Genomic DNA, 12,438 nt, shown 5'->3' on the forward strand with positions numbered 1-12,438 from the left:
TTTGATGCAACTATTTTTGAACACCAGCATATTGGAAGTCTTTATCTTAATACCCAAATATAGTTTCCCACGCCCAGAAAATAATGGCTATGTTTGGTACAAGCTATTTGTGCGGACAAACGTTTTCAATAATGAAAAAATTGTCTTCATAATAGGCTTTCAGTTCCTTTTTCATTGTTAAACATTTCAGTATCACAAATGGAGCCGGCTTATGATAAAGTCATGCAGAAACAAAAACAGTTCCTTATGTCACTTGTTCCCACAAAGACCAGTCCCACAATTAGTATTTCAGAAAAATTATGGCAATATTTTTATTTTAGTAAATAATGTAATGCCTCAACTTTACCCCCATATATTTCCCGATCGCTGATCTAAGCTAAACCTGTAAAATAGGGCTTCGATGTCGTGACTTAACCTCACTTTTATCATAATAACTGCCAATGAATTTTGAATGAAAAAATATATCCAATCCGATGCTAAGGAACTTTACTTTTGATAGGTCTCATATTATAGAATTTACCCTAAAGTAATGCTTAAAATCGGGTTTCAATTAATAAGATAGCAAATCAGCGAGAATACCAATCGACAGATAATAAATAGAGATTTACTCACTTCGAATTTTATCCAGTTAACAAAAACTAACTCAAAGAGCTCTCTTCCACAAAGAGCTCCAAATACCATCAAATATCTTATGGCTCTAGTGAATCGAAAATTTGTTGTTTTGGTTGTGTACCTCACAGGAAAATAGTAAAAATTAAAATGATTCTTGTGATAGATTTCCAACTGTATGTATTTCATAAAATTAATTAAATACGGTTATTAATTACACAAAGTTACTTCCATTCATATATTGATAACAAATTCCAGTTTCGTATTTCAATTTTCCAATTTCTTCAACCTCAAATATATAGTTTGTTTCATCTTAGTAACAAAAGTTAGTTCATCGAATACCAATGGTAACTCTGTATTAGGACTAACGAACACTTGGTAATCTTCTAAAATCGATGCTAGACCTAATATAACTTGAATAAAACCATATCGGGAACCTGCAAAAAATTAATGAAAATGATTATAACGAATTCTTATTATGCCTTTTTTTGTTACAATTCGAGTATTTGATAAAAGCCTCGACATTTTACAAAAAACCGGCAAAACGTGATCCTGAGAGCTTTCTTGCTTTATGATTAGATAATTGTAGGCAATTTGACAAAATGTCGGCATAACAAGAGTGGGAGACAACGTATCTAATTTTTTCTTGTTTTTTATTTTTTAGTTACCATTAGAACTAAGGAATAGACCTATAAATACCTATACAGTTTCTTGGTCCTGCTCCAAACATAAGGTAACCTTCATGTCTTTCATTTTTATCAGCAAATCTATCGGGATCCCATTTTGAAGGATCTGGGTAATAATCGGCATCGTGATGATATCCCAGAACTGGTATTATTACTGACATGCCTTTTTTGATGGTGATATCAGAGTTTTTGAACGTATAGTCCTTAACACATATTCTGCCAATAGTCGCCAACGTAGGATATTTTCTTCCAGTTTCTACGGTATAATTAATTTGAATTTAGGTCTTCAAATTGTAATGTATCAATTGCTGAAATCAGGAAATTAAATATAATGGATAATAATGTTAAAACAGGTATATAATGGATGGAATACAACTTATCACATTTTCTAATTTAGTATATGATGGTTCCGGATAATCACCATCATTCTTTTTCATATTTTAACAGCAGAAAATCACTTATTTTCATAATAATATACACCTAACTTTTCATTGATTTTGTTAACTACTTCTCATTGTGAAAAATAAGGTTCAATTAGCACAAGAAATTATTTTGTTTTTTCACCTAACTCACAGTTTACGCTCATAGTAGTCCAATCCTCAAAAAAAATGACAATTATTAACGAAACTTTTTTACTTTTAATCCCTCTCAACAGTTGCTTGTCTTTGCAGTCTACGTAGTTTGATCTACGAAGAAATCTTGAAGCAGTCCAAACCCAATATACTTTTTGTCTTTATTGAACCGATAAAAAATAAAAAGAGAATCTCATGGAAAGATGTCCATTTTTCAAAATTTTCAGCAAAGGATTATGTTTTGGTTTATAACAATCGAATGACGAAGAGACTTCTAAACTAAGTTTTGAGCTATAGTTTTCATCTATAATATCGATACTTCTTATCAGATATCTATGAGAAAAGATCCACTATTATTTCTTATTCAGTTTGTTACAAGTATTTTCGTTTTTTTAAAAAACCTTTGATTATTATTCTAGTACATCTTAATGAAAACGAAAACTTGTTATTAATCACATTCCTAGCATAAGTACCAAAACTCACCATCGAAAACTTGACGTAAATAAGTCAATTCATTCACAGCTTCGAAAGTTAGCTTTCCATTGTATTTATTAGTAACTTGAATAATTTCCTCCCTCACTTTATCCTGCACATCTTGATGTAAAGCAAGTTCGAGCAATATGGAGGATGCAGTCCCGGATGAAGTTTCGTATGCAGCCAAGTAAAAAAATAGAATCTACATAAAGTAATAAATACTTTCAGTCATTAGTTTCAAATTAGAATCACGTGTAGATAAATTGTCGGCAAATGAGTATTTTTCAAAATTTAAGAGACAAAAATATTGAATTGTGGTGTTTTACCTCTGATATCATTTCATCTAATGTCAAATCCATTCCGGATTGCTTCATTTCAACAACCATTTGTATCAAATCATTTTTATTAACTTCATTCTTTTCTCTGAATTTCAAAATTTCTCTTATGAAATTTGCGTAAAATTTCTGAATATGAGAATCTATGTTAGATATTTTCAAATTTGCTGCCCAATTCGGATAACAAATTGTTAGAAATAGACGTATTCGATGTATAATGGAAAGTTCGGAAAAAAATTCTTTTCCAGTTTTTCGAATACTGCCATCAGACTGGTCAAAACTGTTTGCAGCAACTCCAAGAAAAACTGTCCCTAGAACCAAATGCCAAGAAAAACAAGTTCAGATTTGTAAGTATAGAAATAAGAATAGTTTTCGAACTATCAGAGTTATATTCAAGTTATATTCAAGGTTTAATAATAATTCTGTGAAGAATTATATGAGATTAGAAGCAAGAAGATTGATACAATTGACAAATGAAGTGATAGTGAACAATTATGTTCAAATCTTGAGGTGACAGAATTCGATTTAATTGGCAAGTTAGTCACAAAAAGATTCATAGCAATCAGAAGACATCATTGTGAAGTTTGAGACAAATAAAACTCCATCGTGAATTTTGACTAATCTACTGTACATAGTATAGAGAATTTGTAAATAACTTACAAACATCTTCAAATGGGGGAAATTATTTGCAATGGAGGCTGAGAGATTGAGTTCAATAACCACATTCTCAGGAAATGTGAATATTCAATTTACTCTTTAGTACTTTTGGTCCTTCTTTTACATTCACGATTTCAGGGATTTTGTGTGTCTTGCTAGAGGGATGATATAATTTAAATAAGGTTATAAATTGTACTTCTCAGCAATAAGTGGGACGTGGTTTGACATATTTTTGAATTTTGTATACTAGGATGGTCCCACAAGTACTTGGCCTGACTTAGAGATGGCGATAGCTGCTTAAAAAATACCACTGTAGTAAGAAGTACACAAGTTTCAAGTTTGAAGACTCCACGTTACTTAGTATTTGTTTGCAGCCATCAATAGTGAACGTTTTCAGAAATACTTTTATTTGGAAGACCTTAACTTAACCAATATGAAAGCTGAACTAGATTCTACTCTAGGTGACTGCTCCTTCGTTATCAACAGTTGGGTAGCAGAATTCAAACCAGGTCGTACGACCTGCGAAGACCAGCATCGCAATGGTCGACCAAATGAGGTGACGACTCCAGAAATGTTGAAGAAAATCCACAAAGCGGTACTGGATGATTATCGACTGAAAGTGCGCGAGTAGACACAGTAGGCATTTCAAAATGTGCAGGACCTCGCATATTAACTGCAAATTTGGACATGAGAAAACTGTGCGCAAGATGGTTTTCTGTGTTTGTACACAAAAACATCGTCGTGAAGATTTTTCCATCGAGTGTTTGGCAATATTCCACAGAAAAAGAAAAAAAATCAACAGCGAGGGTTGTTTCATTAAAACAATTAATGAATTAAAGTTTGAATAGCTTTGCACCCTATTAGCCAGATTTAGCACCCTCGGATTAATTTCCGCTCGCAGACTTGAAAAATAACTGGTTAGTCAAAGGTGTCCCAATAATAAAGAGGTGATGTCGGCAGTTAATGGCTATTTTGAGGAGCTTGACGACTCCTATTGTATCAAACGTATTGAACATCGCTGAAAAAAGTGTCTGAAGCTAAAAAGAGATTACGTTGAGAAATAAATATACTTCTGGGACCATCCTCGTAAGGTTAAATGATCAGGGGCTTTCATATTGTCACCATTAATGATTAAGACTTCACTCTCTACCAGTTGATCTCTTTAACAACTCTAGAAATACATTGAGGAGTTAAATATCGTTTTTTATTCCACATTTCATGATCTAGAGATTCCAGAACAGATTACGTACCAATTGCATCCGTTGTATAACAAGATAATACATCGTATATATTTAAATCTACGTCACCTTTGCTAAAAGGTTTCAATGTTTGTTTCAAATTCTCGGTACATTGTTCTATCACACTAAAGTATTGTTTAAGTTTTGCTGTAGTGAACAACACTGAAAATTTCTCCTGAAAATAATTAGTCAAAATGAGTCAAACATAATTCTAAAACATTAGGATTATATTGTTAATGTAAACCTATGAAGAAAACATTTTTAATAGCAGCCTTTTTGGAGTTGGATTAAGCACAAGCACAAAATTCGGCATAATTATTTATAGCTACAAAAAATTTATTTTTCGGTATATTACAATCGACCAAATCTGACTTAACTAAGATATGCACTAAACTTGAAATAACAGAGGAAACATATTTCTAAATGATTATATAAAATCTTGAGCTCCGCCTAGAGTTATGATACCAATAATGCACTTAATATTGACAGTAAATTTTAGATCATTGCAATCAAACTACCTAATCGGTTTCGCTTCGATAGACACTTTTTCCTCCAGTTTTTCATTACTTTCATTTATTTTTTTCCCTACGTTATATGCGTTACTATTGAAACTCTAATATTTCTGTGTCACTAACTCAATTTGATCTGGTACATCAAATCTATTTTTGTTCATAAACATTTTCACCTCTTTTTATATTCTTTATAATTATGATATTAATAATAATTTTCAGTATTTCCGAAACTTGCGATATGAACAATGGGTTTGAAAAAGATGTCGGGTTTATATTTTAAACTGATTAGGCACGCCGTAACATAAATTCTTCAATTTACGCCACGTATCTGGCCCTCATAATACCGCTGATATAAATTTTTAAACGTGGAATATCTTTACTAAGCCCTCATTTCTTTTTGCAACGCGGCAATTGCTTATTTACGTCACCAGCGCCGATCAAGTTTCGCCAAGCTGCAGCAGCATCCGAACCACTTAGTTTATAAATATTGTATTGTACCAAAATGTACCAACACAAGTAAAAAAATGGTGTGATGCAATAAAAAAACAGTAAAAGGATTACTGTTGTATGAAGTACAAGTAATCGGCTTTGTCATGAAGATCATTTTGATGCAAATTTTTTTGAATAGCATTTTCAAAACTTACAATAGAGGGTAGCTTATTTTTGTGCAATAATGTAGTAGTTTTAAGGTGATACTCCATAGGGTATCTAGCCTGAATATTGTTGAAGGAACAAAGGGTCACCACCAGTTTTTCAGAATTAATAATTTTTGAAATTCATGCTTAACATGGAAAAAGATTTATCCCTAGAGTATTTTTTCTAAGTATAATCTTAAAATTGGTCTGATTTTTATGACGAAATCATTAAAATGTGGTACGGACATATATTTTTAAGAAAACTTTTATAAAAGTACATTTTTTGTTTGAGTTGGCTGTCACTTTTTGCTAGTTATGAAGCTTAACTAAATTTAATTAATAAAATCTAGAGGTTTTAACTTTTAAGAAATAATAGTATTTCCCTATCTCATTTGTTTATGAAAATCGAAGACTTTTTTTAACCACAAATCCAACAAAATCGAAGTCAAATTTGCTCCAAATCAAATGTCATATATTTGTTCTGATTTTTACAGCTGGTAACTTAAAATTAAGAGATTCCGTGTATATGAAATCTTGTTTTTACCCAAAGAATATCTCATTGTATCAATCTGTCTGTTAATGTGGTTCATGCCGTAAATTTTAACAGTCGTAAAATCTCGATTATTGGCCAAAGAACTAGCATTGCAAGAAAATCTGTTTGGAGCAAGTTGTGTATAGAACCAAGAGAGTCACTCTAGCCAGTACCATTTTGTCAAACGCGGCCGCTATTCTTAAAGCAGGGTCCACACTATGCCGCGGTAGGCCGGGCGGGTTGACCCGGGTGGGCTAAGCCGGGCGGGTACGTTCGTACGTACGTCCTCAACGAAAACGAAGCCGACTGGGTTATTTCTACCTACATTATAGTTTCAACACCAAGATTGGTGACTTCGTTGAAGAGTACTTCTTAGAAGTTTTTTTTAAAGTGCCCTTAAAGTATTAGTTAGTTAGACGTCGCTATGTCAGCCATGGCTGTGGTGAAAGTCTATTAACACTAAAACTTGTTCGTCATCCACTCCATCACTTAAAATAAGCAATAAAAGACCCTACTCAAACAAACTGAGTCGAAAATAAAATAATTCGCCTAGTTCGGTCGGAGGTTTAATTGTAATTGAAGCCGCTCGGGGCCGCTCGGTACGTCCCCACTCTATATTTTTGTTCGGCTCGGCTCGGCTTCCTTGATCTGTAACTACTTGATACGGGTTGGGATCGGACGGCACGGGCTGGCATTTTCTAACCCGGCAAAGCCGCCTGGGTCTGCCCTCCCGGCCTACCCCGGAATGGTGTGGTCCCTGCTTAATTTAAAATTAAGTTTGTTTTTATTTTCGTTAAAAAATATTTCTTTTTCGTATTTTCCAAAAATTAAGAAACTAAAAAATCTATGAATAAAAAGTTTATAAATGAATCTATTATAATAATTTTCAATTTGAAAAAAATCCATGATTTTGAGTCAAACTTAATAAATTGGGATATCCTAGGCAAGTCAGTCAATACTTCAAGAGGTGATAATTTTTTCAATTCACCTCAAATTTGATAATGACTAACTTAAACTCACCCTTGCAGCTCTCCATTCGTTGCCTCTTTTACTGATAATGTTAGCAGTTATACGATCTTTTTCATTACAATAAAGATTTCGATCTACAAAATATTGAAAATCTTTTACCAAGATATCTTTGGCGTAGTTAGGATCCATAATCACCAAATGAGGATCCAGGCCTATATAAACTCCTAGAAAAAGTGATGTTATGAAAGTTTCATCATTCATTTGACAAATAGTTTATATTGGTGACTGTGACTAACAATCATTCATTACGCATACGTGTCAAAACTTTTTATCTCGATACTGGTAATGGTTTAGTAGCATTGATATACAACTCAGCAGAGTGGTACAAAACTCAAATCTCAGTGCGCTTTCCAATGAAGAAGCTATTTCGAAAAAATGGCTCCAATATTTTCAGATTCGAAAATTCCAGCAACAAATAGCATCGGTCTAAATGGCGACATTATTGATGAGGAAAATTCGAGTTCAAGTTTTGTACCTGGCGACTCAAGAAGTGGAGCTGCCAAAGGGAAACGGAATAAAAAAAAACAAACTTTTCGATTGGAAGTTGAGTTGTACATGGTAGAAATTTAGGGTGAAAGATAATCTATATATAAAAAGGAGAGAAATTCTACAGAAATGTAAGAATAAGGCTGCATTTCAAAGAAATATCTGACTTCAAATCATAAAAGATTACCCCAAAATTAAAAACGACCAAAAATATGAAATATTTCAAAGGTTTTTGCTTTAGACTGGAAATAGAGAAAAGTTTTTATTTGTACTATGATAAAATAACAACTGTTAGAGAAAATAAAACGACAAGAGCCGTAACTAGACGTACCAGTTCTTCACGCCATCAATTAGAAATGAATAACGATCTGAAATCTGTATGCAAGAAAATGATTTTATTATTGAAGAATGGACTGTCTCTAACAGGGTGAAAAACGGATACTTTTCAGGTAGTCACTTGAAAGGTTCTTCTAACATAAAACACACCACGCCACTGCAGTTCCTCCATAGCAAAACGCGCTTACAAACGTCTTCCACTCGAACTCGAAAGAGTAAAAAAGAAGTCGCAGCATTGTTACCTTTACAAAAGTTATTCTACCTGAAAAGAGGAAGTTGACAATTGACGTCTTTCATCCCAGAAAAGGTTCCATGTGATCTTTGTTGTGCAAGAGTAGAGAAACAGACAATGTGAAGGCCATTGGCAACATATGTCAGTGGTTACCCAGTTTTTATCTTTTAAACTCATTTTGTACCGAACTTAGCATGAAAATTGAAAACTTTTTTCTTCCAATAAATGTTTGCCAAAAATATCTGACAAACATTATATAGTTTTTTTGTGCTTTCTCTAAAGTTGCACTTTCAGACTTACAAGGCTTCGATTTTACGAAGACGCAACTTCATTCTACGACTGATATCTAACATACAAATTCACATTAATTGATTAAAATATGTCTTAAAGTGAGTAAAAAACTACAAATATATCAGAAACCCGACATTTTGCATCATACACTATTCTATTATGTTGTTTGTTTCTGCTTGATTTTATATCATTAGATTCAGAAGTTAAAACTCACCTCCAAATTTACATCCCATTTTTTTAAACGCGTCATAGTATCTTTTTGTGACAGCTCCAAGTGCTATTCCTTTAGGTAGCGATTTAACATAATTACCAAAAGGAAAAGTCGGTGTCAGTTGTGGTATTCCTCTAGTCTTCCAAAAACTGTATTTATATTTTATATAAAAGAATAGAATTGCAATCAAAGTAGTTATTGATATTATAAAATCGTATGAAAAACTACTTGTAATTATCATGTTGACTGAAAAACAAAATACGATTATGCATCCTTCAACCATGCATCATCAAAACTTAAGTATATTTAGATAAACCTGTCGTAAATATATTTCTTATTTTTAAAATTTTGTCTTAACTGTCTAATTATATCCTTCAAACAAGACAGTTTGTTAAATAGACCTTGCTGTTGATATTTATGACGACTGGAGTTCCGAAAATGGGAACCCACCGATTGGCTTCGAATATTTGCCAGATTTCAGCCTTAAAAAATTGAATACATTTCTGCTTTTTATCAGCGGCTGGAGAATCTTATTAAGTGGGTTTTTGTTCCAAATTCTTTCGAAAGTTAAACATTCAATCCAACGCCTATCCAACACGTTTATGCCATTTTGATAGAATCTGTGATTCACTTCTAGAATCGATCTAATAATGAACAAAGATGATTAAGCTGGTTAGCTCAGATAGCCACCATGTGTAGTGGAAAAATACTTCTCATTTTGTATAAACAGTACCAAACAGCACCCTAAACCTTGTTATTATTCCATTATGAGAAGACTTGAAATTTGAAAATAAGCTTTTTCCAGATATGCAGATGACATCATGGTATTTGCTGACAAAGACTTACAGAGCCTGCAATATGGCCTGTATATCGATGTCAAAAAGATAAAACTGATGATTATAAGTGAAAATAAGATCACTGGAAGTCATCTCTATACCAAAAAAGGTGCTATGTACACGCTGTTCTGTTTTAAAGAGTTGAGCCCTAGACCTTGACGAATACTTAAGATCTCCTGAACCTTCCGGGTAACAAACGAAATTCCCAGAAGAATAAAAAGGAACGAAAAGTAATTATAACTATAAAAACTCATATGCTACAGTACTTTATCCATAGAATGCGAAACGAATCAAGATATGTATCTTGCAAGGCAAAATATTTGGTAAAAAATGTCCAGAAAAAAGACGAACAGTATAGGTTAAATATCTGAAAACTTCAATTTCTCTTAGCTCTTCCAATTTCCATGATGATCGCTAGTGGCGGTTTTTCATCAGGATTTCTATATGTTTAACTTTTACTTTAAATATCTCTGCATTTTTGGAAACGCACTGAGTAAGTAATCTCTTTATAGTCCACTATCTTTTTAGTAACGCATTATTCAATTTTAAACCTATTTGGTTTGTATTTCTAAGCTATGAAATATTGTTTATAATATTATTTGAAGGAAGGATTATTATAAAAAGAACATGCAATCGTTAGACTAGATATTTTAATAGAAATATCGGAATTAAGTGAATGAAATGTAAACTGATGATAACTCAGATCTATTTGAATAGACCAAACTTAATTTGCTTTCGACTGAATTTCCTCAAAGCAAACCGGTGAGCTGTCATAAATATCTTCAAAGATAAGAAAAAATATATAAAACACCAATGAAAATATTCTCCAAGCTCTTTATTAGTTCCCAAAATGGGTCCTTCGGCCGGCCCTATCCAACTACTATGGAGTTTTAAATTTTTTTATAAATGGCGGACCCGCATTTGATGTTTCCTTTTAGAAGTTTTTATTATAGCAGGTGGTTTATTTACAGTATTTCTTCCAAATAATTTCTAGGAGAGTCTATTTATTTATTTCTTTTGTTTCTTTTTGTTCTCGAACTTGTGGTATATAAAAAGTTTGTGTAAACGCAGCTAGTAACTCTTAAATGAATCGTCGTAGTAAATAGAACGAATTACTAAAGTGATATTTATACGTGAATTATTATAAATAGTGTATAGTGTGTGAATAAATTCAGAACGTATTTATTCTTATAAACCATCGATAAAGGACAGTAATTACTGTACTTTATAATTATGATAGATAAATCTCACTTACATTGATTTGTGTTCACGAATAATTGGTTTTGAATGAATAAGACCCACACTGTAGGACACTAGATATCGCGTATCTTTGAGAATTCGAAAACTCGCAATCTTTTAAACATTGTCGTTCAATAATATAATCAGTCTATTAGTTAATATGAGAGTACGAGTAAATAATAATAATTTGACATTCATTATCTGTTGATAACCTTCACAATTATCCATATTTACAATTTAATAAGCATAGTTCTCATTAATAATTAGTTCTTATTAGTTTTTTTATATATTCATGTTAAATCTATTTTGAATTGCCTTTTTCCCAGGTATATAATATTTTAGAGGAAAAGGGTTTTTTCTGGGAAACCTTCATGGAAGAATTTTTTAGAATAAAATGCTGTTAACTATCTACAGATTTATAGATAGACTTTTTCATACGAGTAACTAATCTTTCTGTCAGATATTTATGAACTTTGGATAGATGATATAAGAAACATGGTGGAAACTAAAAATTCAATCAAAATGTTGTTAACGCGGAAATATTGAATGCAAAAACCTTTCTCTTTCAAGATATTATAATATTGATTTCAATTTGATTTTGGAAATAAAGTTTTTTACATCTGTTAAACATATTTTGGTATTTCCTAAAGTAAAGAAAAAAGGTTTTCGAGCTCCAGCTCACACAACCAGGTATAAGTTTATGTATAGAATTGATAATAAATTCCAAAAATGTATTAATGTTAAGAAGTAGGTAGTTTAGTTCTCTCCGATCATTAACGTTGTAAAGACATATCCCCGAAACTCTAAGTGAAATAAAATACACCGTTACCTTATCCATAATCCCAACAATTAACCTGTACTACCATGTAATAACCTACGATCTCATGATATTAAGAATTATACAGGGTGCGTTCAGGTCCTTGGGGATGCCTAAATGACTTGAAAATAATACTGTAACATGAAAAAAAATTACATACGACGATAGTATGTAGTACAAATATTTATTTATTCATTCATTTGTTCTCCAAGAAATGATTGATTGTGTTCTAATACCTGCTGTAAATATTTTCAATAAATAATTATAATTTATAATAATTCTCTTCAGAATGTCTCTTTATAGCGAACAATTTCCTTGGCATTTACAACGATCTAAAAATCTACATATCTCCTAAAATAGAAATTTTATCGAGTTAAACAAAGAGTACTTTTTTGTTAAAAAATCGATTGAAAAATTCATTTCTGCTTTCGTTAGATTCGTTAGGTTGCCTCTATAAAAGTTACGTATTGTCAACCATTGGGCATGAGTCGCCCCTGACTTTCAGATAGTATAGGATAATAATTTGTTGCATCACAACACACAAAATAGACATGCGTAATCATCTATCAATCATAATTAATAATGTTTAATCGTATAATTTAGAAAATATACTTGAATATACCTCACAGCGTTATTTTCATGTTATCTACTCACGCCCGAATTTTTTATATCAAGCTCCGGAGCACCCCGTATAAATACGTTCATATTTAC

The 12,438-nt window shown here is 32.2% G+C and overlaps 1 protein-coding gene across 4 annotated transcripts; it reads right to left on the reverse strand.

Moving 5' to 3' along the window:
• Positions 1–763: 763 nt before the first annotated feature.
• LOC130450249 (probable cytochrome P450 6a13) lies at positions 764–11,087 on the reverse strand. Of its 4 annotated transcripts, none has more exons than XM_056788542.1 (8): positions 10,927–11,087; positions 8,839–9,081; positions 7,271–7,443; positions 4,584–4,746; positions 2,668–2,987; positions 2,351–2,543; positions 1,309–1,551; positions 764–1,046 (listed from the first exon to the last, which is right to left on the reverse strand). In XM_056788542.1, the coding sequence occupies exons 2-8, from the start codon at positions 9,074–9,076 to the stop codon at positions 877–879; spliced, it is 1,500 nt and encodes a 499-aa protein (XP_056644520.1). In that variant the 5' UTR covers positions 9,077–9,081; positions 10,927–11,087; the 3' UTR covers positions 764–876. The 4 variants fall into 4 exon arrangements, with proteins under 4 accessions (XP_056644520.1, XP_056644519.1, XP_056644518.1 ...); XM_056788541.1 differs by having other exon boundaries at positions 767–1,046; positions 8,839–8,984; positions 10,927–11,067; XM_056788540.1 differs by having other exon boundaries at positions 781–1,046; positions 8,839–11,029.
• Between the last annotated feature and the right edge of the window lie 1,351 nt (positions 11,088–12,438).

Source organism: Diorhabda sublineata, chromosome 11 (assembly GCF_026230105.1).
Source record: "Diorhabda sublineata isolate icDioSubl1.1 chromosome 11, icDioSubl1.1, whole genome shotgun sequence".
In the NCBI taxonomy this organism is placed as follows: domain Eukaryota; kingdom Metazoa; phylum Arthropoda; class Insecta; order Coleoptera; family Chrysomelidae; genus Diorhabda; species Diorhabda sublineata.